Genomic DNA, 23,199 nt, shown 5'->3' on the forward strand with positions numbered 1-23,199 from the left:
CCTCCCATTCTGTCAAGGACATGCAGATCCTTGACCTCCTCCATCGCCAGACCATGGCAACATGACGCCTGGAGGAAGAGCCACTCATCTTCTGCCTAGGAACCCTCCAACCACAAGGGATGATTGCCGATTTCTCCAGCTTTCTCATTTCCCCTTCTCCCACCTTTTCTCAGTCCCAACCCTCAGATTCAGCACCGCCTTATTGACCTGCAATCTTCTTCCCGACCTCTCTGTCCACCCCTCTCTGCCCTATCACCCTCACCTTAACCTCCTTCCACCTATTGCATTCCCAACGCCCCTCCCCCAAGTTCCTCCTCCCTACCTTTTATCTTAGCATGCTTGGCACACCCTCCTCATTCCTGAAGAAGGGCTTATGCCCGAAACGTCGATTCTCCTGCTCCTCGGATGCTGCCTGACCTGCTGTGCTTTTCCAGCAACACATTTTTCAGCTCTGATCTCCAGCATCTGCAGTCCTCACTTTCTCCTAGTTGATTTTCCTTTATTTTACAGTCAACACTTTTTCATATCCTCTTTGCTTTCGAAATTCCCTTTTTCATTTCACTCCTATACTTTTCTAAGCTTCCTGAAGTATTTCCTTTTTGAGTTTGTCATAAGTTCACTTTGTTTTATTCTTACACTATATGTTTCTGAATAATCAGGGATGTCTAGATTTGGCAGTATATTGCACCGACAAAATCTTGCTTTTCAACGTCTCAGATTTTCAGACTTTCCTATTAGTAGTTGCAAAAGCATATAACCAGTCCATTTGCCAAGATCTCAGCTGTGTAAATTTTGCCTTCTGCAAATTTAGAACTTTTATTCCAGTCTTGTCTTAGTCAAGATATTAGCATATTTCCAAAACTTTATATAAATGATTTGGATGTGAACATAGGAGGTGTGGTTAGTAACTATCCAGATGACACCAAAATTGGAGGTGTAGTGGACAGCAAAGAAGGTTACCTCAGATTACAATGGGATCTTGATCAGATGAGCCAATGGGCTGAGAAGTGGCAGAAGGAGTTTAATTTCGATAAATGTCAAGTGCTACATTTTGGAAAAGCAAATCAGAGCAGGACTTATGCACTTAATGGTAAGGTCCTGGGGAGTGTTGCTGAACAAAGAGACCTTGGAGTGCAGATTCATAGTTCCTTGAAAGTAGAGTCACAGGTTGATAGGATAGTGAAAAAGGCATTTGGGATGCTTTCCTTTATTAGTCAGACTACTCAGTACAAGAGTTGGGAGATCATGTTGCAGCTGTACAGGACATTTCTGGCCTCCTTCCTATCGGAAAGATGTTGTGAAAGTTGAAAAGGCTCGGGAAAGATTTACTACGATGTTGCTGGAGTTGGAGGATTTGAGCTATAGGCAGAGGCTGAATAGGCTGGGGCTGCCTTCCCTGGAGCATCAGAGGCTGAGGGATGACCTTATAGAGGTTTTAAAATATCATGAGAGGCATAGGTAGGATAAACGGCCAAGTCTTTCCTCTGGGATGGGAGAGTCCAGCACTGGCGGACATAGGTTTAGGGTGAGAGGGGAATGATATAAAAGACACCTAAAGGACAACTTTTTCATGCAGGGGGTGGTGCGTGTATGGAATGAGCTGCCAGAGGAAGTGGAGGAGGCTGGTACAATTACAGCATTTAAAAGGCATCTGGATGGGTATATGAATAGGAAGGGTTTAGAGGGATATCGGCCAGGTGCTGGCAAATGGGACTAGATTAGGTTAGGATATCTGGTCAGTATGGATGAGTTGGACCGAATGATCTGTTTCAGTACTGTACATCTCTACGACTCTACAATGATGTTGAATCAAAGACTTTCACCAAAATGGTCACTTATTGCTACTTAATTCTCCCAGCTTTATTTCTGGGAACAATCTACATTCGAGCCCTCTCTTGTGGGCTTATTGTGGCATTGGCTAATAAATTCTCTTGAATGCAATTCAATAATTTTGTGTCCTTTGTGCCTTTCACACTGTTTTTACCTCAGTTGATATTTGGTTAGTCAAAATACTCAAATATGATTGCCCTATTAATTTTATATTCAGAAATATGCCAACTTATTTGCTCCTCCAATACTTTCCTACTATTTCTATGTTTATAGTGCATACCAGCAGTGTGGATGACCCCTTTTATTTCTGAAATAAACTCAGATAGTGCTCAACGTAGAGGAGAACTAATTTATCTACCAAGAGGCTGTCGGTGGCAATCAGCAAATGTCCATGCCTATGCCTGACCTGATCCCAACAGATTTCATGGGGCCCGCCCAAGAGTCGATGTTTGGAGTTCCCAGGCAACTCCTTCCTAACTGTACGCCATGGTGCTATCATTCTTAGTAAATCTGTCCTGCCAGTCGAAAGAACATATCAAGGGATGGTGTTGTCTGTAACATTGCCTACGGTACAATTCCATGAGTGTGACTGTCAGGCTTGGCTCGTCTGAGGGTCTGCTCTGCCAATTTTGGTACAACCCCCAAGTAGCAGGGAGGAATTTGCAGGTTCAACAGGATTGTGTTTTATCATTTTCAGTGCTTCAGTCATTGATTTGTAGTCTGGCCAGTTTCATTTCTTTGTTGAGATGTTGTACGGTTAGATACAACTGAGTGATTAGCCAGGCCATTTCAGAGGGTATTTAAAAGTCAACAACAATGCTGTAGACTGGAGTCATCTCCAGGCCAGATCATATAAAGATAGCAGATTTCCTTCCCTTAAGGACATTAGTGAATCACAGCAGGCTAGTTCTTAATTCCAGATTTTTACTGAATTCAAATTTCAACAAATGCCACAGTGAGATGCAAGACCATGACACTAGAACACTAGCCTCTCTCTGGATTACTATTGACATTACCACTATGCCAGCACTCCCCTCTAGAAATAGTAAATATTTTTATTTTAACAAGTAGTAATAGCATAAAACACACAGAAATAAAGTCTTTTGGTTTTGACACCAACTGCCTGTCTTCCCAAAAGCACAATCAAAAAATGTAGCTTAATTAAGAAATTTCAATAGGCCATCCTTACAATTGTTGCATGATCTTATTATCAAGTGACACTCTGGGCAACAGAAGTCAAACACCTACCACACTGTTAAATGCCAGGTTGGAACCATATGGTCTGATAACTAGCGGGATGTCAAGGTATGTATCAATTCTCCAGCTCTCATAACCACACTCCAGACACTTGACGTAATCCTTCAATTTTCCTTGGTACAGTTGATTGATGAGGTCAGCCTGAAACACAAAAATAACATAGCTTGGAATAAATACTAAAGCACAGCTGAAATTTAGTGGGACGCAGCTACACATTCTAAAACTTGACAGTGATTCTACGACAGCAAATTGCAGTGGGAGGTTTGCGAATGAATGTTTTCTTGTGGTATCTGATAAGCAAGAATCAGAATTCTGGTTTCATGAATGTAAAAGTTACATTTTAGATAGACTTCTGAAAGGATGATAGCAAGCAACATTTCGATTTAAAAAGCTCAGTGCTAACAGATGAAGAAAACAGACTTGGAAAATACAAAACTTAACTGACCTTTACAAACTCAAATTCATAAATCAACCAATTCCACAAAGCAGCAACCCATTAAAAAAAAAATTGTGCCAAAATTCTGTTTCCTCATTCGGGCATAGGGACATCAATTGAATTGGAAATAGTTTCACAGGTTAAGCTATTGTTGGAAGCTTTTGAGTTCCAAGGCCATTTCCAGAAACTTGAGCACATAATCTTGCTGTATTGTCAATACATGCTGATGTTGGAGCCCTGGATGCCCCTCACACATATGCAAAAATTCAATCATAATTATTTGAAGAGCATCAGAGGTGTTGTCCTGGTCAACCAACATCAATAAAGTAGATTGTGGGACCTAGCTAAAGACAAATTAGCTGCTATATTTTGCATATCACACCACTTCTACAAAACGTAATTTGGTGTAAGAGACTTGAGAGTATGTGGGTTAATAATAGATATTTTTTGTAAATACAAATTCTTTTAGTAGGTTAGAAATCACTCATTTCCTCTGGCTTTCAAAAATACAAAACCCAAGAGATGGTTAAAGAACAAATAAAACTAAAGTACACATTCAAAGCTACACTGAAGATCGATTTAATTATTATATTTAACTCAATACTGCAATATCTAATCGCAGCGCCACAATGTAGAAAATCAAACAAGTTGTATCACAGCTTTCAATTTGTAATTACATTAAGAAACACTACTCTCTCTGAATTTTACCTGTCACAGTAGAAAGATTGGAAGAGAAAAATAAAATGTTTGATCAGGATCCTCTTCAAGGAAGGCCAGGTCATGTCCATTGTTATTATATTAAAGTGAAGGGAGACATGGCAACGTAGAGGTAATGTTACCAACCAGTAACCCAGAAACTCAGATGAATGCTCTAAGGACACAGAGTCAAGTCTCACCATAGCAGCTGCTGGAATTTATACTCAATTAATAAATCTGGAATTCAATCTAATCTCCATAATGGTCACCAGAACAGCTATCATTCATTGTCATAAAAAGCTCATCTGGTTCACAAATGTCCTTTAGGGAAATAAATCTGCCATGTTTATCTGGTTTGGTCTATATCAGACTCCAGATCCACAGCAAAGTGGTCTACTCTTAACTGCTTAACTACTCTGAAATGGCCACTTAGTTCAAGAGTATTAAGGGATGGGCAGCAAACACTGCCTTTGCCAGTGACACCCAAGAAACTATAAAGAAAAATTAACATGGGAGTTACCTGTTCAGTCTGCTTCCATTTCTGCTCCAATGCATCAAACATGACCCTGCACAATTCTTGAACATCATGCTGCTGCCAAGCTAATAAGGGAAAATCAATAACAATTAGGTCACATGAAAAGCTCAGCTATTAAACACCTAAGAGCATATTTCACCCTTGCAACAAAGGAGTAACTTTGCCTCAAAATACAACTAACCTTCACTGCTGTCCCAGCCAAAGCTTCGAGTCACATCTGTTGTTTCCACTGCTCTTTTCTTACTAGTTTGTAACAAGACAAACAACCTTTGGAGTTGATAAGGAATGCTAATCACTGGATCTTCATCATATTCTTCAAACTCCCACCTGTGAATACAATTCCATGCAACCATTAGAAAATTAACATTTAAAAATCATTAGGTCAGAATATTCACTTTGTCCACTCGAGGGTCAGCCAAGAAGCTCGAAATACTGCTGGCTAAAGGGTTACTGGCAGAAGATTTGGTCTGAATATGTGCTGAAAGTATGAATATTCATGCTGCTAAATTATTAGTTCAATGGTTAAATGCGCTGAAATATAATTGAGAGAAGTGAAATAGTCCTTTACCGAGCAGATTTTATCCAAATCCTATATTTCATTTTGGACTACACTGGTATACTCTCAAGTTAAAGGAAGGATATCCAAACTGCATCGCCATAGGTCATCTCTGGTCCCAGAAAATTGGCCTATCACAAGCCAATAATTGTTCTATTTCTCAAGTGCGAATTTTGTGAGCCTAGAGGTTTGAAACGGATCGTGCCTTCATTTTGTGATCTCTGGTGGAAATTTGCCAAAACAAGAGGTCTGTTGTAATCGATAGCTTTGAATATTCACATTTTAATGGAAAGATCAACTTAATACACGGCCTGGAGACTCTGTGGAATACGAGCAGGGAGCTAATAACAGCAAACATTTGGATACTTCTGTCCCATTAAATCTTGATTACAGGCAGAGGTTAAAAATAACTGTCAATTCTCCAGTGTTCTGCCTCGTGCTCTAATGGAAAATGACGAGACAGGTATAGGTATCAAGTTGGATGACAGTGAAATATAAAGTGAACATAAGGAGTGAACATAAAGAGGAGGCACTAGTGCGTTTAGCAGCCATGAGTTGATAAATCCGCAAGCCTGATTGAGATACATTCCAGGCCATTGACAGAGGAAAGGGAGGAGTTATTACAGATTCTGGCAATAATTTTCAGATACTCTCTGGCCACAAGTGAGGTGTTAGAGGACAAGATGATTGTTTAATTATTTTAAAAAATATTAGCAAAGGAGGAAGGGAAAGACAAGGAAATTGTAAGTATTAGTGAGTCCAACGTTACTAGAGGAGAGTTACTAGGAGGAGTTCCAAGGAACGGAATATATCTGCACCTGGAGATACAGAGATCATAGGTTAGTCAGGGGCAGTTGTCATGGATTTCTTAAAAGAAAGAAGTGGTTTGACAAACTTTATCAAATGTTTTGAGGCAATAAAGAATGTTGATGAGAGCCTATATTTGACGTGGTCTACATGGACTTTATCAAGACTTTTGAAAAGATCTCTAAGCAGACTGGCCAAGAACATACAGCCCATGGGATTGAAGGCAGTGTGGTATGTTGGATCCAAATTGTTTGAGAGGCAGGAAGCAGAGAATGATAGTAGAGAATTGCTTCTACGACTGGAAGTTTGCTTCTAGTAGAGTTCCATAGGGCTTGTGGCTGGGTCCCATGGTGTTTATGCTGTTCTTTAATGATTAGGACGTAAACAGGGTGGTGGTGATGGGGCGGGTGGGAGCGGGTAGAATCAAAATTTGTGGAGGGCATAAAATATGCTAGGCTGTTAAATAGTGAGGAGGACAGCTATAAACACACAAGTCAGGTGAGTTCAGCAGCTCCAAATCCATCCCAGAATGAGAGAGGTAATGCACATGAGGGGCTGTAACAAGGTAAAGAATTACACTATGAATGAAAGAACCCTGTAAAATATTGTACATCAGAAGGCATTTGGATGGGTATATGAATAGAAAGGGTTTCGAGGGATATGGGACAGGTGCTGGCAGGTGGGACTAGATTGGGTTGGGATATCTGGTCGGCATGGACAGGTTGGACTGAATGGTCTGTTTCCATGCTGCACATCTCTATGAGTCTATGAGAAGGACCATTTTTTGTGCATAACCACAGATCCCTTGATGGATAAAATCAAAGAACATAGATAGGGTTAATTAGAAGGTAGACTTGTGTATGGGTTAATAGCCAGGGAGCATAGATTTAACATAAGAGGTCAAAGACTAGGAGGACAGCTGAGGAGATCGTTTTTACCCAGAGGGTGATGGGAATCTGAAATGTACTACCTGAAAGGGTGGTCGAGTCAGAAACTCAAAGCATTTTAGTAGTATTTAGGTATTCACTTGCCAAGACCATAGCCTCTGGGGTATGGGCCAAATGCTGGAAAACTGGATTAATGTAATCAGATCTTTGTTGACTAGCACAGACAGGATGGCCCAAATGGCCTCATTTTGTGCTGTAAATACCTGAGAGTCTAACTTAAATATCTAATCATAATCATCCAGAATCTCATTCTATTTCTGGTCATGCATTCAAGAATAATCATGTGAATCATTACTTGTACAGGGCATTCCTAAACTCAGGAGTCATGAAGAGCGTCTGCAGCAAACTGTTCAGGTAGCAGGTCATAGCTTGATTCACCAATCCAACATATCCTGCAAAATACAGAACTTCATCAGTCATGTTTGACACATCAATGCATCACTTCAACTTAACTCACCGCAAATAAGACTTTCCCTCAACAGATTTTTTTTTTTACTTTCTTCCCAGGTTATGGACACAGCTAGCAACGTCAGCATTTTAGTCTATCAACACTAATTAAATCACATTTGTGCACAATTACAACAATCACCTTCAATGAAATAGCATTATTTGATCATTGCTGCTAGTGGAAGCTTGACACAAAATGGGCTATATTACAACAGCGATTATGCATTAAAAATAGTTAATTATTTGCAAGTGCTTTGATTCAGAGGTTAGAAAAGGCACCATATAAATCCAAGTCTTCTTCCCTTCACCAGGAATTGAGGCTATGTTAAAACTCACAACATAATGCATTTAAAAGGACAAATTTTTAACCACTACATTTATATGAAGTATCTCAGCATCTTTTATTTGTAGAACTAGTGGTCAAGTTGAAGTTTTAATATTTCAGTACACAGAAAATTCCATTCAAATTGATTTGTCAACTTATTTCTCTCTTTGGCCACTCCATTGAATAGGTTCTGGGATGCTGTGTTACAAATGCAGATCACGGACTTCTATGAAAACTTGTGGGTTCAACTACAGAGTCATTCCTGAGCTACTCAATTGTGGAAAATAATCTACCATCCAAATATGTAACAGTTGACAGCTGAAAGGAATCAATGAAAATGCTAATTGCACGACTGTGTGGCAACTGACGTGTCACCCAGCACAGTTAAGGTTTAGGAAAATTAGTAGGCCATTAATTCCATTTGCCTTCCTAATCATTTGCTGTACCTGCATACTAACTGTTTTTGATTCATGTACCAGACACCCAGATTCCTCTGATCCACCAAGTTCTGCAATCTCTCTCCACTTATTTTTTTATTCTTCCAGTAGAGACCTTCTCTGTAGCACTAGTTTCCACAGCAAGGAAGCCTGAGGAATGCATCGAAAGTCTAGATGAAAACAAAACTAATCTTGAATAATTCAGAAGCAGGAATTCCTTATTTTGGTATTGTGAAGTTGGGGGGAGTGATGGTCTTAGCATTATAATACAATAGTTTTAACAGCTAAACAATGAATGAATTCACCTGCAATGAGGAAGTCAATAGAGTTTAATAAAAAAACTCTTCTAAATTTGGAAGGAGGCTATCTTAAAATAATTCCATGCATCAAAAGCGTTCAACCACTAGATGTTGCCCTCATTCTTTATATCTTCCATATATTGCAGGATCCTTAAAGGGTACCAGAAAAGTACTTTGAAAGGTTCTATTACTAGAACTATTTTTAGTCACATTACTCAATAGAGATGCCAACTGCTCCAACATTGCTGGAACCTGAGCATCTTGCACTGAAACCAAATAGTCACTAAGTCGCATGACGCATCATCCATCCACAGCTGGGCCTGGGCATTCAACAGGCCACTCGTAGCTTAGTTCTAAATAACAAAGTAACACTTATGACCACAGAGCAATTAAGAACCAGTAGCACACTACTTAAAGTGTAGCTATTGTAATTTAGGAAACTACTCTAGACACAACTTTTACACAACTAGGTCCCAATAACAGCAACATGACAATGACCAGATAATCTCTTTTGTGATGTTGTTTGATGGTAAATATTAGTCAAGACAATGGAGAATATCCCTCAGCTCTTATTTGATATAGTGGCTGTTGATCTTTTGTGGCCAACTGAAGGGGTGAAACAGACTGCATTTCTCTGCTCAAGCTCAGCTTCCAGAAGGTTGCCCGAATACATCTCATGCCCAAGGAGTATTGCCCCAATGTTACTTCAGAAGAAGCTAAAAACCTTACTGTTTCAATCAGAGTTTCAATGCAAAGGAATATCAGGCTCACTTTCATTTGCTGCTCTTGAATCCCGAGAAAAGCCGAAGGCTAGATGTTGGATGCATTCATCTTGCTTCATTACTCTGCCAGTGTGCCACCCACTTATGAAATGAACTTCTGATTCATTTCAAACAGAGAAAAGGAGTGCTAATTTAATGCAGGTTGTCACTCTGGTCTTCCTTTGCTGCACAAAAAGGGAGCACTGCTTTTCTAACAAGATATTTTATTAGGGCTCCTTCAGAAATGCAGGGCTGTACTACCATTCTGACAGGCCGCTTGTAATACAGAACTGTCAAGAAAAAGGAAACTATGCCTCCTTTCTCCAGTCAGCTGTTGGCTTCAAACATTTAAAGGGTCAGTATCACAGCCAGAAAGTGACAGATGCCTGTCAAATGCCAAGAACATTAGGCAAGTGAGACATACAGCAAATGGAGTGTAAAGTAAACATGGTGTTAGATTGAAAGTTATATTAAAAGGTGCAGCAGACCCAGTGAGTGAACAGGACAGTCGGGTCTGGAAAAGCAGGGGAGGTGGGGACCATGGGTCCAATGACAGGAAGGGAGGGTTGGGTCCTGAGGCAGCTGAAGGAGGACCAACTGTGGGTAAAGGTGGTCAGGTTCTAGGAATGCAGTGGGAGAAAAAATCATGTCCAGGGGAGGTAGTGGTGGTGGTGTCCTGTACATAGAGAAGATAGGGATTGTGGTCTGGTCAGTGTATAGCTCCTGATGGAGGTGTAATTGGGGTTCTTTGAGGATAGGGTTGATTGTTATGCAGGAGTCATGCTACACTCTCATAGGTACACAAAAGAAAAATAACTGATGATTCGGTTTATAACTTTATACTTTATGCAGTAATTAAGAATTAGGAAGCAGTTGAGACTATGTAATAAGTCAGGGGAAACCATACAATTCTGCAGATGGTACATCTTTATTGACAATTTACTATAAACCTACCAGGAATCAAGCTATTTTAGATTTTAGTCCAACAGGTTTAATTGGAAGCACTGCTCCTTCATTAGGTGGTTGTGGAGTACACAATTGTAAGACACAGAATTTATAGCAAATCAGGTAGTTGTATCCTCCACAACCACCTGAAGGAGCAGTGCTCCAAAAGCTAGTGCTTCCAATTAAACCTGTTGGTCTATAACCTGGCGTTGTGTGATTTTTAACTTTTTACACCATGGTCCAACACCAACATCTCCAAATCAGATTTTAGATTTAGCATTATGTAATGAGAAAAAGGCTAATTAATAACCTTGCTGTAAAGAAGCCTTTGGGAAACAGTGACTATATGATAGATACTCACAAAGTTTGAGTATGATCTGAACAAAAAACTATGAAGGTACAAGGCAAGTTTGCTGTAAAAGATTGGGGAAATACACTAAACAGGGAGAATGTGAGGACTGCAGATGCTGGAGAGTCAGAATCGAAAAGAGTGGCGCTGGAAAAGAACAGGTCAGGCAGCACCTGAGGAGCAGAAGAGTCAACATTTCAGGCATAAGCCCTTCTCCAGGAATGTGGAGAGGGATGGAGGAATGACAGATAAATAGGGGGTTGGAGGGGCAGGTAGGAAGGCAGATAGACAGATGGGTCAGATCAAGAGGGCGATGCCATTTGGAGGGTTGGATCTGGAATCGGGTGGGGAGATTTGGAAACTACTGAAGTTGATGTTGATGCCATGTGGTTGAAGGGTCCCATGGGACATGGGTGCGGTTTAATCACTTTACAAGAAAGCAGATCCATGTAGGACAGAATAAAATATTTAAACAGCCTAAAATCTAAGATCTTTCATGGGTGACGTATACCAGAAACTCAAGGTTTCATATCTGAATGAAACATTTAATTTTTTTTTCCCACAGGATTTTCATCTAATCAGAATTATTCAGCGAGTCCATTTAAATATTCAAAATATTTTTTTAAATTTCTTTTCGGATAACATTGTGGAATAAAGGTTTCAAATATTTGCTGTCCAATCACTCACCAGTTTCTGACTTTCCCAGGACAGGAGAGTATGAGTAGTTCTGACTACTGTACTCTCCACAACCCACAGTGTTCTCCCTCAGCTGAGGGCCAATAATCCTTTCCTGAGTGCTGTCGTCATGTCCACTGCTTTCTGCTGTACCAGACTCATCCTGTAGAGATATAGTACACTCAAGTGACATCCTTTTCTATGATCAACAAATGATTAAAATAAAATATGATAAAAATAACTTAAGGATGATGCATAGTAATAAGTAAATTGCAGAAAATAAATCACAGTACAAATTCAAAACCCAATTTTACTTTAATAATCCACAGAATTTCTAGCATTTGGATCAATGATTTATTTGAAGATATCTACGTATTAGAATCATTCATGAGCATTTTAACAGTGCAACAATTCAGAAATTCAGGTCCTTTCAGCTATCAGATAAACTTTGTTCCCCAAGCAAACACATCATAGCAGATTTAATGAAGTAGCTATGATGCCAATGAGACTAAATAAAGCACTAGTTATAAATCCTATGCCCTGAACAAGAACTATTAAATTTGTTGCTTTTGGAACTCAACCTCCGCCCCAACAGAATGTGTGCATTCAGCAAAACAGCAGGTGCCAAGTAAATTTTCTTTTCACCTCTTCCTCTGTCCACATATATTTTCTAAGCTTTTATGAATCGCTATAAATGTATCACTTGGTTTAAGTGACATAGGCAATAGGCACAATTGGCATAATAAGCTCAGCTCCAACTCAAAGTACTGTGCCACAATGAACACTTTGAAGACTTTTATGTTTTAAATTTTTCGCATCCCTTGAGGAATCACAAAAACTCAAATTACAAGACAACAGTTTTTGATTGAAGCAGTTATTCTAAATGTCAGCAGGACAAGCTTTGATCATAGTTAGAGTGCACCTACCGATGCAAACTGGGGCTGTTCGCCATCTTTATCTGTGAGATGTATAAAATGTTTCTTTCCTGGTTCAAATCCAGAATCAGCAAGAGATTTTTCACTAGAGTAATCCAGGGGGCTCTGAAACAGGGCACAATTAAAGGTTAGGTTTAGACTTGTTAAATGACAACTTCAAAGTTGGGCATAAGCTAACAGACCTGTAGTTGTTTGAATGAAGTATATGCAATCTGGGATTTCTCCACTGGAGGCATATGGTTTAAACTCTGCCCCAGCTGGGGAAATTGTGTCCAATTCTTTAAAGGGAAAGAAGTTGCGCAATAGAAACAAATGATTTATACAATAGTTCCAATGATTAGGGATAATAGTTATGTAGGAAAACTGGAAAACTTTGTGAATTGTCTCCTTAGGGGACAGATAAGAAAGAATTGAATTAGGTTTACTGTCACATATACTCACATGAGTACAGTGAAAAGTTTATAAGTTGCCGCTTACTGCACCATCTTAGGTACAAAGGTACCTAGATACAGAATCTTAGGTGCAAAGCAGAAAAATAAGGAAACAAAGTTAAAAGGTTAAACATTACAGTCCTCCTTACTAAAAGGTAGAAAGACAAAGAAACGCTTAACAATTAAACGCCAGAGTCCAAAAGTGTCTGGTAACTGATTAGTGTTTTTTAAACTCATGAAGGAATTAGGTGGAGTAAATAAAGGAAAATTGCATCCAAAGGATGGAGGGTATATGACCAGAGAATAATAATTTAAGACGACTGACAAAAGAGTCAGAAGTCCCTTTGGGTAAACACTTATTTTTAAATATAAGTACCTAGAATGTGAACACTGTCTGATAGGAGGTGGATACAAATTCAATAGCAGCTTTCAAAGAAACTGGATAAATACTTCAAGCAAAAAAAAACTGTATGAAGATGGGAAAAGTGCTGTGGAATGGGAATAATTGATTTGCTCACTGAAAGACCCAATGCAGAATCAAAGGACTGAAAGGAATCCTTTGGTGCTGAATAATTCAGCAATAGCATGATTGAAGAGGTTTTGGTAGCATTAGGAAAATAATTAACTCAGCTAAATAGAATATTATGGAGTCAAGGGAGCCCTGCTACTTCTGTGCGAAGTGACTCCTGGACAATTCCCATTGTTTTTACTACTGGGCAGTGTAACATGGTTACTTTTAGACTGTTTTCTTAAAATAAGATAAAACAGAGCATTACATTTCCTTTGGGATCTTTGCCGCCCCACATATTACCAGATTACAAATCAATTTTCACTTTAATGCCTCAATTCAAGCTGCCTCAACCACATCTTAGGCGATGTATTCAAGATTCTAACTATATGCTGCATGAAAACATTCTTCCTCACGTACAAACCATCAATTGAAGATGACCTAACCCCTACTTGAGGGCTGTGAAGCTTAAGACTACAGAATCAGCTTGGTAAAAACAATGACTGCAGATGTTGGAAACCAGATTCTGGATTAGTGGTGCTGGAAGAGCACAGCAGTCCAGGCAGCATCCAAGGAGCAGTAAAATCTGCTCCTCGGATGCTGCCTGAACTGTTGTGCTTTTCCAGCACCACTAATACAGAATCAGCTGATGACCGCATGTAGTCTGTTTCATTATGCTCCAAGAACTGAGTGAAGATGACTTTGTTTAAAAGGACATCGGAATATACATCCTGTTGAAGTAGAGGGCAGTGTATTATGACCACAGCTAGAGAAGTGCACTGTTGCTCTAGTCCCACGACTCCATGCAGCACAATGTAAAATAAAAATACTTTTTCCAAATACCAAAATGGCCAAATAAATGCTTTATCAAATCAGGTTTTAATCTTTTTGAAAAAAAATCAATCAAGTGTCTTAAGAAACACAATGATTGGTTTAATATTTTAAAAATTTAATGAATATGCAATAATTAGTCAGTAATATATATTCTTAAAGAGTCATAGAGCATGCAAATAGACACTTCAATCCAGCTGACCATAATCCCAAATAAAACTAGTCCCACCTGCCTGCACTTAGCCCATATCCCTCAAAACATTTCTTAATCATCTACTTATCTAAATGTCTTTTAAATGTTTAAGTATGTCAGCATCCACCACTTTGGGTATTAGAGATGTACAGCACAGAAACAGACCCTTCGGTCCAACTCATCTGTGCCGACCAGATATCTTAAATTAATCTAGTCCCATTACCCAGCATTTGGCCCATACCTCTTTAAACCCTTCCTATTCATATACCCATCCAGATGCCTTTTAAATATTGTAATTGTACCAGCCTCCATCACTTCCACTGGCAGCCCATTCCATATATGTATCACCCTCTGCTGAAAAAGTTGATCTTAGGTCCCTTTTATAGCTTTGCCTTCTGACTTAAACCTATGTCCTCTAGTTTTGGACTCCCCCACTCCAAGGAAAAGACCTGCTTATTTACCCTGTCCATGTCCCTCATGATTTTATAAACCTCTATAAAGTCAACTCTGAGCCTCTGATGCTCAACAGAAAATTGCCCCAGCCCATTCAGCCTCTCCCCACAGCACAAACCCTCCAACTCTGGTGACACACTTGTAAATCTTTTCTGAACCCTTTCAACATCCTTCCTGTAGCAGGGGGACCAGAACTGCACGCAGTTTTCCAAAAGTGGCCAAACCAATGTCATGTACAGCTGCAATATGATATCCCAATTCCTATACTCAATGCACTGACCAACAATGGCAAGCATATCAAATGCCTTCTTCACTATCCTATCTACCTGTGACTCCACTTTCAAGAAACTATGAACCTGCACTCCAAGGTCTCTTTGTTCCACAACCCTCCCCAGGAACTTACCATTAAGTGTATAAGTCTTGCCCTGATTTGCCTTTCCAAAATGTAACACCTCACATTTGTCTAAATTAAGCTCCATCTGCCATTCCGCAGCCCACTGGTTGTGTTCTGCCAGCCTCTTGCTTGTCTACTGAAAAATACACTTCAGTCAACTGTCATTCTTCAAGGCAAAGATATACAGTGAAGACTGTGCTAAAATCTGTCACTATGTTATTCTGGCAGCTGAAGTCAAGTCACTAATCATGCAGTGTTATTTCTGAAATCTTTCAGACATAGCTTGCTAAAGAAATACAATATTGCGAAGATCATCCAATCACCCTTTCGGAAGAACAAAAGTTTGAACCTGAACTCAAGTGGGTTTCTGCTCAGATTAGATGAACAGCCATTCCTCACAGGCTTCTCCTCCCTCAACTGAAGGCCAGATACCAAAGCACTCTCCACCGCTTTTCAAAACAGCTCTTTCAAGGTTATTGGGCAAAACAAATAATTGAGTGTCATGTGATTTCTAGAAAGCTTCATGAAGGTAAACCTGGATTAAGGTCTCTACTATCACTGTAGCAGTAATTGCTCTTAAGGGCATTGCCTCAGCAAATGAAGCAGCCATCTCCAGAATAGTAAAGATATGCTGGCGTTCTGCTTTTATTTTTAGTAATGGTTCCACACAATCCATGAAAACCATATTAATTTAAAAATCTCACAACACCAGGTTATAGTCCAACAGGTTTAGTTGGAAGCACACTAGCTTTCGGAGCAACGCTCCTTCATCAGGTGGTAGCGAGGGCTGATGAAGGAGCGTCCCTCCGAAAGCTAGTGTGCTTCCAATTAAACCCGTTGGACTATAGCCCGGTGTTGTGTGATTTTTAACTTTGTACACCCAAGTCCAACACCGGCATCTCCAAATCATATTAATTTAGTTCCTCAAAAAAGCTGGTACTGATTCATATTACAGTTTCCCATCATGTGACATGCACAGCGCATTTTACAGAGCTGTATACATCTGTCAGAAGACCTAGCTAGTAAAAATGTTGACATAAGTGTTTGGATCTTCCCGATTCCTACATGTCTTTCCATAACAACTTCACAGGCTTCGTTAAATATTTCTCAACAATTATTAGAAGACAATGGAGGCGATGGCCTTGTGGTATTACCACGAGATTATTAATCCAGACACCCTAGTAATGTTCTGGGGGTCCTGGTTTGAATCTTGCCATAGCAGAAGGTAGAATTTGAATTCAATAAATAACGGAATTAAGAGTCTAATGATGATCGTGAAACCATTGTTGGATTGTCAGAAAAACCTATCTAGTTCACTCACCTTGCCATCTTTACCTAATTTGGTCTACATTGACTCCAGACCCACAGCAATGCGGCTGACACAGAATTCCGTCTGGGCAATAAATGCTGGCTTGGTCAGTGATGCCTACATTCCACAAATGTATTTCTAAAAAGTGAGCTATTGCGTACACTTTAATGTTATGTTAGTGATGGAAGCCCCCACTTCTCACATTTTTCACGTAGTAACATTCCATAAATCCAGCTTCTTTAACTTCCCTTTGTGGTGATTTGGCTACTTCACTCAACTCTGAATCGACTTGGTGAGTTTAAGAGAAGAATTACTGATCACTCCCTTTGAATTACCCAAATCCCGAATGAACATTTCAAGCAACTGTGTATCCGTCTGTTGTATCAAGTCAACTGCCAATGATAGACTTTATTTAGCCCCTGTTCAAGTCACCACATACAAAGGAACAATTCCAGCAACTTTTCCTTTAACTGATCTGTCTACTTGACTTCACTTTGCCTTTGCATTAGTACTAAAAAAAGACACCACCTTCATCTCCTAGCATCACTGTGCAGAAGTGATTCAAATCCGACCAAGGTAAACTATGGTCACTCCCTACGGTTACTGCCCCAAACATTAGAACATACTCTCTAATAATTCCATTTCACTAAAAGTTTAGCATGCTTGTCATTTTCTCGGAGAAAATTCATACCTTTCCCCAATAAAAGACTTGAGTGGCTAATGTACTTGTTTCATTTCAAGAACAACAAATTAACTCTTAAGTACTTTGCTTTCTACCCCAGCACTCAAGTATTTAAACTTGTCTCACAGCTGAAGCCAGAATTTCCAGCAATCTGCACAAAGGTGTCCCATCTACTGACGATAAGAACACTTAGATGTTCAAAGTCACTTCTATCCCCAGCATCTTTCATTCTGATTCAAGAGTGAGATCCTGGAACTTTTCCCATTATCCCTTTCCATGCCTGGTTACTTGTCCTCCTTTCAACTTCCCACCATCTATTCTTCTCAGGCTGGTGGGAGTGACAGACTCATGGATCAGCTTGTAATTATCAATCATCTCAACTGACTGTCTTGCTGCTGCTACTTTCCAGTTTTCAATGTGGGTTCATTCTAATGAAGGGAGAGAATTTTTAAATTCTTCCAAAAGTAGTACTTTCTTCAGGGTCTCATATACGATCTTTATCTTTAATGCCTGCATCCAACAGTGAAATTATTTTACTTTATCCTCTCAAATTCTACAAAGTCTACCCAGGATACTTCCAGATATTCTGTTGAAAAGCCTGAGGGACCAACTCATGCACACAACAGCCTTCTTTATAACCTCAATCTACAGAAGTCTCCTCAGAAGAATGGCTAATGCCCGAAACGTCGATTCTCCTGTTCCCTAGATGCTGCCTGACCTGCTGCGCTTTTCCAGCAACACATTTCCATCTCTGATCTCCAGCATCTGCAGACCTCACTTTCTCCTCAGAAAACAAGGCCTAAATTTTATGTGCTCTGATTGTCAACCAGCTTTGACTGAGCTATGTCCAGTTTTTTTTCATCCACCTCTTTCAAAAGAAAAGAATCAAAAAGGCCTCAGAATCCCTTTTATTAAACTTTGGGAGCACTTGCACAAATTCAAACAGTTCATCACTGAGTTTTGGATTAGACGCAGATCGTTCCTCATCAGAATATTCTCTGGGGTCAGAGGTCTTGCTTTTTTAAGTTCAATTTTTAAATTTCTTTCCCCTTTTCTCTTGCTGTCCAGGTCTTGCTGCATTTGGCCATAGACTTCTTCAGCATCTAAGGACATTACATAATCATTAACAAACATCCCCAGTTCTGGTTTCATGTTGGAGGAAAAGTCATTGCTGAAGCAGCTGAAGATTGTTGGGTCTAGGACACCACACTGAGGCACTCAACTAGGCTAGCTGACCAGTGAATTTCTACTGTAAGCTTTACCAAAACACTGTTCATTCGAAAGAATCAAATCACAATCTAACAAAGTAGTGTGTAGATGGAATCCTCAACTACAGTATGAGGTTTGGGATTACTTAGAGACCACTCTTGGGATTAAGTGCCATTTGGGAGACACTGGTGCCATAAGGATACAATATTATTAAATATCTTGCATCGACAGAGAAGTAATTTCAACATCACCAGGGTAGATGGAAAGTGAGGAGCAGAGTAATGGAACACAGGCATCCTGGGGAACAATGATGGATGCAGAGGCTGGCAGTAGTGTTGTGTTAGTAGGATCTAGCAGCATTGAGTAGCAATTTTCAGATTTTGCAGCCAAGTACAGCTGGAATCCATCATTCTTTTTCTTCCCCTCTCAGATCACAATCGTCATTCTGCCCAGTGTTCCCTAATACAGTTCACAAAAAGTCTTTATATATGGGCAAGGATTCCCATGAACATTTGTAAGAACATGATAAAACCAGAGCCAATGCTTACTTTGTCAATAATTCATAGTCACTACCAATGAAGTGATGTAAAGAAAGAAAAATAAAGCAATTAAAAAATGCATGGTAGAAGAAGAATGGAAGAGAACCAATTAATCAAAATGAACATAAAAGGACATTACAGGTGAGGTACCATGGTAGTCACGTTGCTGAATTAGTAATTTAGATTAATAATTCAGTGGCTAGAATTGAAATTCCAACATAGCTGGAGTTGTGAATGATTTTGACCAAATAAAATTTAAAATAAAAGCTCAGTGTATGTTCACCATGAAACTACTGGGATATTAAAAATGTATCTGGTTCTCTAACTTCTTTAGGAAGAAAAAAATTCTCAGTCTGGCCTATATACAAGGTCTATATACAACATCTGGCCTGGCTCTTAACCACAATGTGAAATGGCCAATTGTGGTAAGGTTCAATAAACATCACACAATGGTAGCAGTTAAAACAAAATAGTGCAACTAGAGCAAATAAATGATGGCATTGCCGAAAACACCAACCTGTTGGTGATAGATATCGGGCAGATGTCAGAGGTAGGTTCTTTACTCAGATTAGTAAGGGCATGGAAAACCCTGGACAGTAGTAGACTCACCAACTTTAAGGCCCTGCAATAGCAGTAGACTTGCCAACTTTAAGGGCATTTAAATGGTCATTGGATAAACATATGGATGATAATGGAACAGTGTAGGTTAGAAGGGCTTCAGATTGGTTTCACAGGTTGGCACAACATCGAGGGCCGAAGGGCCTGTACTGAGCTACAATGTTCCATGTTCAAGCGAATGAAATTAAAAACTAAGCTACAATAAGATTCCAGGCATGTTTAAAAAAAGATCTATAATAAAATGAAAATGCAACACAAACATATTAAACAGACAGGATAAAACTTGAGGACCTGATATTCTTTTGGAATTCTAGGGAAGTTTTAAGTAGAAAGCGGTAAGTTGATCATTACACTTCAAGTTCTCTCAAAATGAACAAGACTAAAGAGAGGGCGGCATGGTGGCTCAGTGGTTAGCACTGCTGCCTCACAGCGCCAGGGACCCGGGTTCAATTCCTGCCTCGGGCAACTGTCTGCGTGGAATTTTCACATTTTCCCTGTGTCTGTGTAGGTTTCCTCTGGGTGCTCCAGTTTCTTCCCGCAGTTCAAAAATGTGCAGGTTAGGTGAATTGTAGTGTTAGGTGCATTAGTCAGGGGTGAATGTAGGGGAATGGGTCTGGGTGGGGTTGCTCTTTGGAGGGTCGGTGTGGACTTGTTGGGCTGAAGGGCCTGTTTCCACACTGTAGGGAATCTAATAACCAGACAGATGGCAAAGCTATCAGGCAAGGAAAGTCAGGAAGCACCATAAATCAAAGCTAACAGGGCAACTGGAGATGAAGAAATATATATATAAAATTATAAATTATATACTTCCATAGTCAGGCAATAAATGGTGAGGTAGGCACATATGACTGTGGCTGAATTGGCTGTTGTGCACAAATAATGGCAATCAGCTTACAAGCCCATGGGTGAGATTCCACTTGAGCTTGTTTAACCACGTTTTCCCAATTGTGAATTGGTCAGTCTAAATCACTAAGCAGCCACTATAAATAAATGCAACAAGGTCAAATACTTTTGATTCCCTGGTCAAACTCACCTGGTCAGCGTTGTTAAGACCACTGGTCCACACTAATTCAAAGGTGCCAGTAACATAGCCCGCTTTAGATGCTACATCATCGAACAGTTGTCTGAGTGGAGTGGATGCAGGAAGGTTTAGGGTGAGCCGCTGAGTAACTGCCTTGGCATTGGTGGTGTCCTGAACAATGCACAGCACCCGTGGTTCATCTGCTGCAGTCTCTGACTATGGAGAGATTTTGTTTTTTTTAAACAAAGATAAGCCATTACAAATCAGTGAACAAAATCAAAGATTCACAATAAGAATATAAGAACTAACAGCAAGAGTAGATCATACATCCCATCAAATCTGCTCCACTATTCAATGCAATCATGGCTTTTCACTGTTTCAACCCCATTTTCCCACCCTCTTCATTCCTCAGATACCAAAAACTGTCTCAACTTTACATTCAATAATGAAACATCCAAAGCCCTCTGGAGTACACAGTTCCATAGATTCTTAACCTTCTGAAGGAATTTCTGATCAACTGAATTCTAAATGAATCACCCCTTATTCTGAGACAATTCTCCAGATTCTGTTTTTTTTGGCTGGGAAATCTAACCTTTCAGGTCCTTTTAGAAATAATGCAATTTATTTGCAGCATTTGGTAGCACAATACCTATACAAATTTGGAGCCAGTTAGTTCTGTTGGCTAGACAGCTGGTTTGTGATGAACAATGATGCCAACAGCATGGGTTCAATTCCTGCACTAGCTGAGGTTACCATAAAGGAATTTGTTTCTCAACATGGTGGCAAGTCAGGGTTCAAACAAAATACACTCAAGATTACAAGAAAAATTCTGAGCAAGCAAATATGTGATTATAAATCAAAGGCAGATCAGAACCTTTGCTGAAATTGTATTGCTAATGCAACCATGGAATCCCAGTATCATACAGAAGGCACCATACCTCTACCTCCTCTTTGAATGAGCTTTCCTATCAATTCCACTTCCTGTTCTTTCCTGTAATCTTGCAAGTGTTTTTCCTTCAAGTATTTATCAAAGTCCCTTTTGAAGTCACTACAGAACTGCATATGCTTCTATTACCCACCAGGGCAGTGCATTTCAGGTCACAACTTCATATTTGTATTATCACTGGTAATTTTGTTCTTTCTCCTTTACTCAATCTAGCCCCCTCATTAGCCTTGAATTATTCAATTAAATCTTACCTTAGATTAATGTATTTGCTCTGTCTCTCACAAGTGACTTAGTGCTGGTGTGCTTTCAAAAATTTTATTAAATGTTTCTCTGCAGGCCCCACCCATCTATATAGACTGCTTGATAATCAAGTAAAGGATGTCGATCATTAGCTTTCCCATTGCTTTTCGGACAAAGTACAGAGAGGTAAAGTACCACATATTACTCATTAATTAGCAATGGCAACACTTGAGCTAATCCTATCCCCAAGCCCAATATTTTCTGATACCATGGTTCTCTCCACCAAACCTTCCCCTCCACTTTTCAAACCTCAATCACAAAAACAGTCAAGACTCTTTCTACACCAAACAAGATGCCTCTCATTTGTTTCCACAGGGTTGTCTCTCCTTTTAGACCTTCCCTATATAGCACTCTATATGAAGGTCATTGCAGACTCAATGGGCTGAATGTCCTCCTACCACACTGTGGGAGTCTACTATTCTAAACTAAGCAAAATGAAGGGAATATAATTAGGTCAGAAAATCTCCAACATAAACCTGTGAAAATGCCTTCAGGATATGAAGCAAAGCACCACTTTGAATACATTCCAAAGAGTTCCCCACTCTTCACCTGCTCTGAATCATGACACAGCTATCTTAATTCAACATAATAGTTACTCAGCAAAATCATTGCTAGAACTTGAAAATGATATTATCCTTTTATGGAAGATATAAATAACCCATATTTTTAGCACAACAGTCCACCTAAAACCTACACTCAGTAAAAGGAACATTAAGAGAGAAGATGCCCTCCTTATCCAAGTAAAAGCACTTATTTTGTGCAGGGTAGCACCTAACTTTAACAAGAACAAGAGAAAGAATCCATTTCTATTATGCCACTATGCAACTTAAACCACAGCCTTTCAAAAATCCCAAATACTTAACATGTAAAAGTCCTTTTTTTTTGTTGGGGGGGGGCTTAATGGATCCTGTTTGAAGACTTTAGAATTTTCTCTCTTGCCCTTGGTGCTTATAGCTGTTTTAAACACACTGCAGTTCAACCAGAAGGCTGTGGTCTGCCAGGATATTCTTAACTCAAAAGATTCTCAGAGCCATCCAGTTTCAAATTCTCCTCTCTGCTTCAAAAAGCAGAGTTGTCTTCCACAGCTGAAGAATACATGGGTCTTGATCATTTTTAAGTTGCAAAGCTCTTCTGGTGTTTCAGTCAGCTTCCATTTCAGTTCATAGTTGCAAAGGAAGAAAACTCATTGCCTCTTAGAGTTTAAACCGTTGGGTAAATCTTCAAAGGAAACATCAAACTGCTGCTTTATAAAAACCGTCCACTACATTCAAGTAATGGTTTGGGAAGAACCCTTGACATAAACAGAATAGCATTGACTTGACCAAGAGATTTTCAATAGCTGGATAGGAGGGAGAAATTAATCCCAGAGGTTTTCTAATCAAATTCATTGCTAGATATAAGACAATAATCTAAACTTGGCATTTCTCCTGGGACCTGCAATTTGAGGGGGGTAATGGAGGCGGGAGATAGAAAGAGAGGGGGAGGAGGAAGCAGAGAGACAGAGAGAGAGAGACAGAGAGAGAGAGAC

General features: G+C 39.6%; 1 protein-coding gene across 3 annotated transcripts in view; it reads right to left on the minus strand.

Annotated features, from left to right (window-relative positions):
• usp47 (ubiquitin specific peptidase 47) overlaps positions 1-23,199 on the minus strand; it is a 183,224-nt gene that overhangs the window by 73,822 nt on the left and 86,203 nt on the right. For all 3 annotated transcript variants that reach the window (XM_043705674.1, XM_043705672.1, XM_043705673.1), the window contains 7 exons: positions 20,438-20,641; positions 12,229-12,342; positions 11,315-11,465; positions 7,360-7,456; positions 4,936-5,081; positions 4,740-4,819; positions 3,079-3,228 (listed from right to left, as the gene is read on the minus strand). In XM_043705674.1, coding sequence (XP_043561609.1) covers positions 3,079-3,228; positions 4,740-4,819; positions 4,936-5,081; positions 7,360-7,456; positions 11,315-11,465; positions 12,229-12,342; positions 20,438-20,641 — 942 coding nt within the window. The remainder of the gene's footprint in view (positions 1-3,078; positions 3,229-4,739; positions 4,820-4,935; positions 5,082-7,359; positions 7,457-11,314; positions 11,466-12,228; positions 12,343-20,437; positions 20,642-23,199) is intronic.

This window comes from Chiloscyllium plagiosum, chromosome 16 (assembly GCF_004010195.1).
Source record: "Chiloscyllium plagiosum isolate BGI_BamShark_2017 chromosome 16, ASM401019v2, whole genome shotgun sequence".
In the NCBI taxonomy this organism is placed as follows: Eukaryota; Metazoa; Chordata; class Chondrichthyes; order Orectolobiformes; family Hemiscylliidae; genus Chiloscyllium; species Chiloscyllium plagiosum.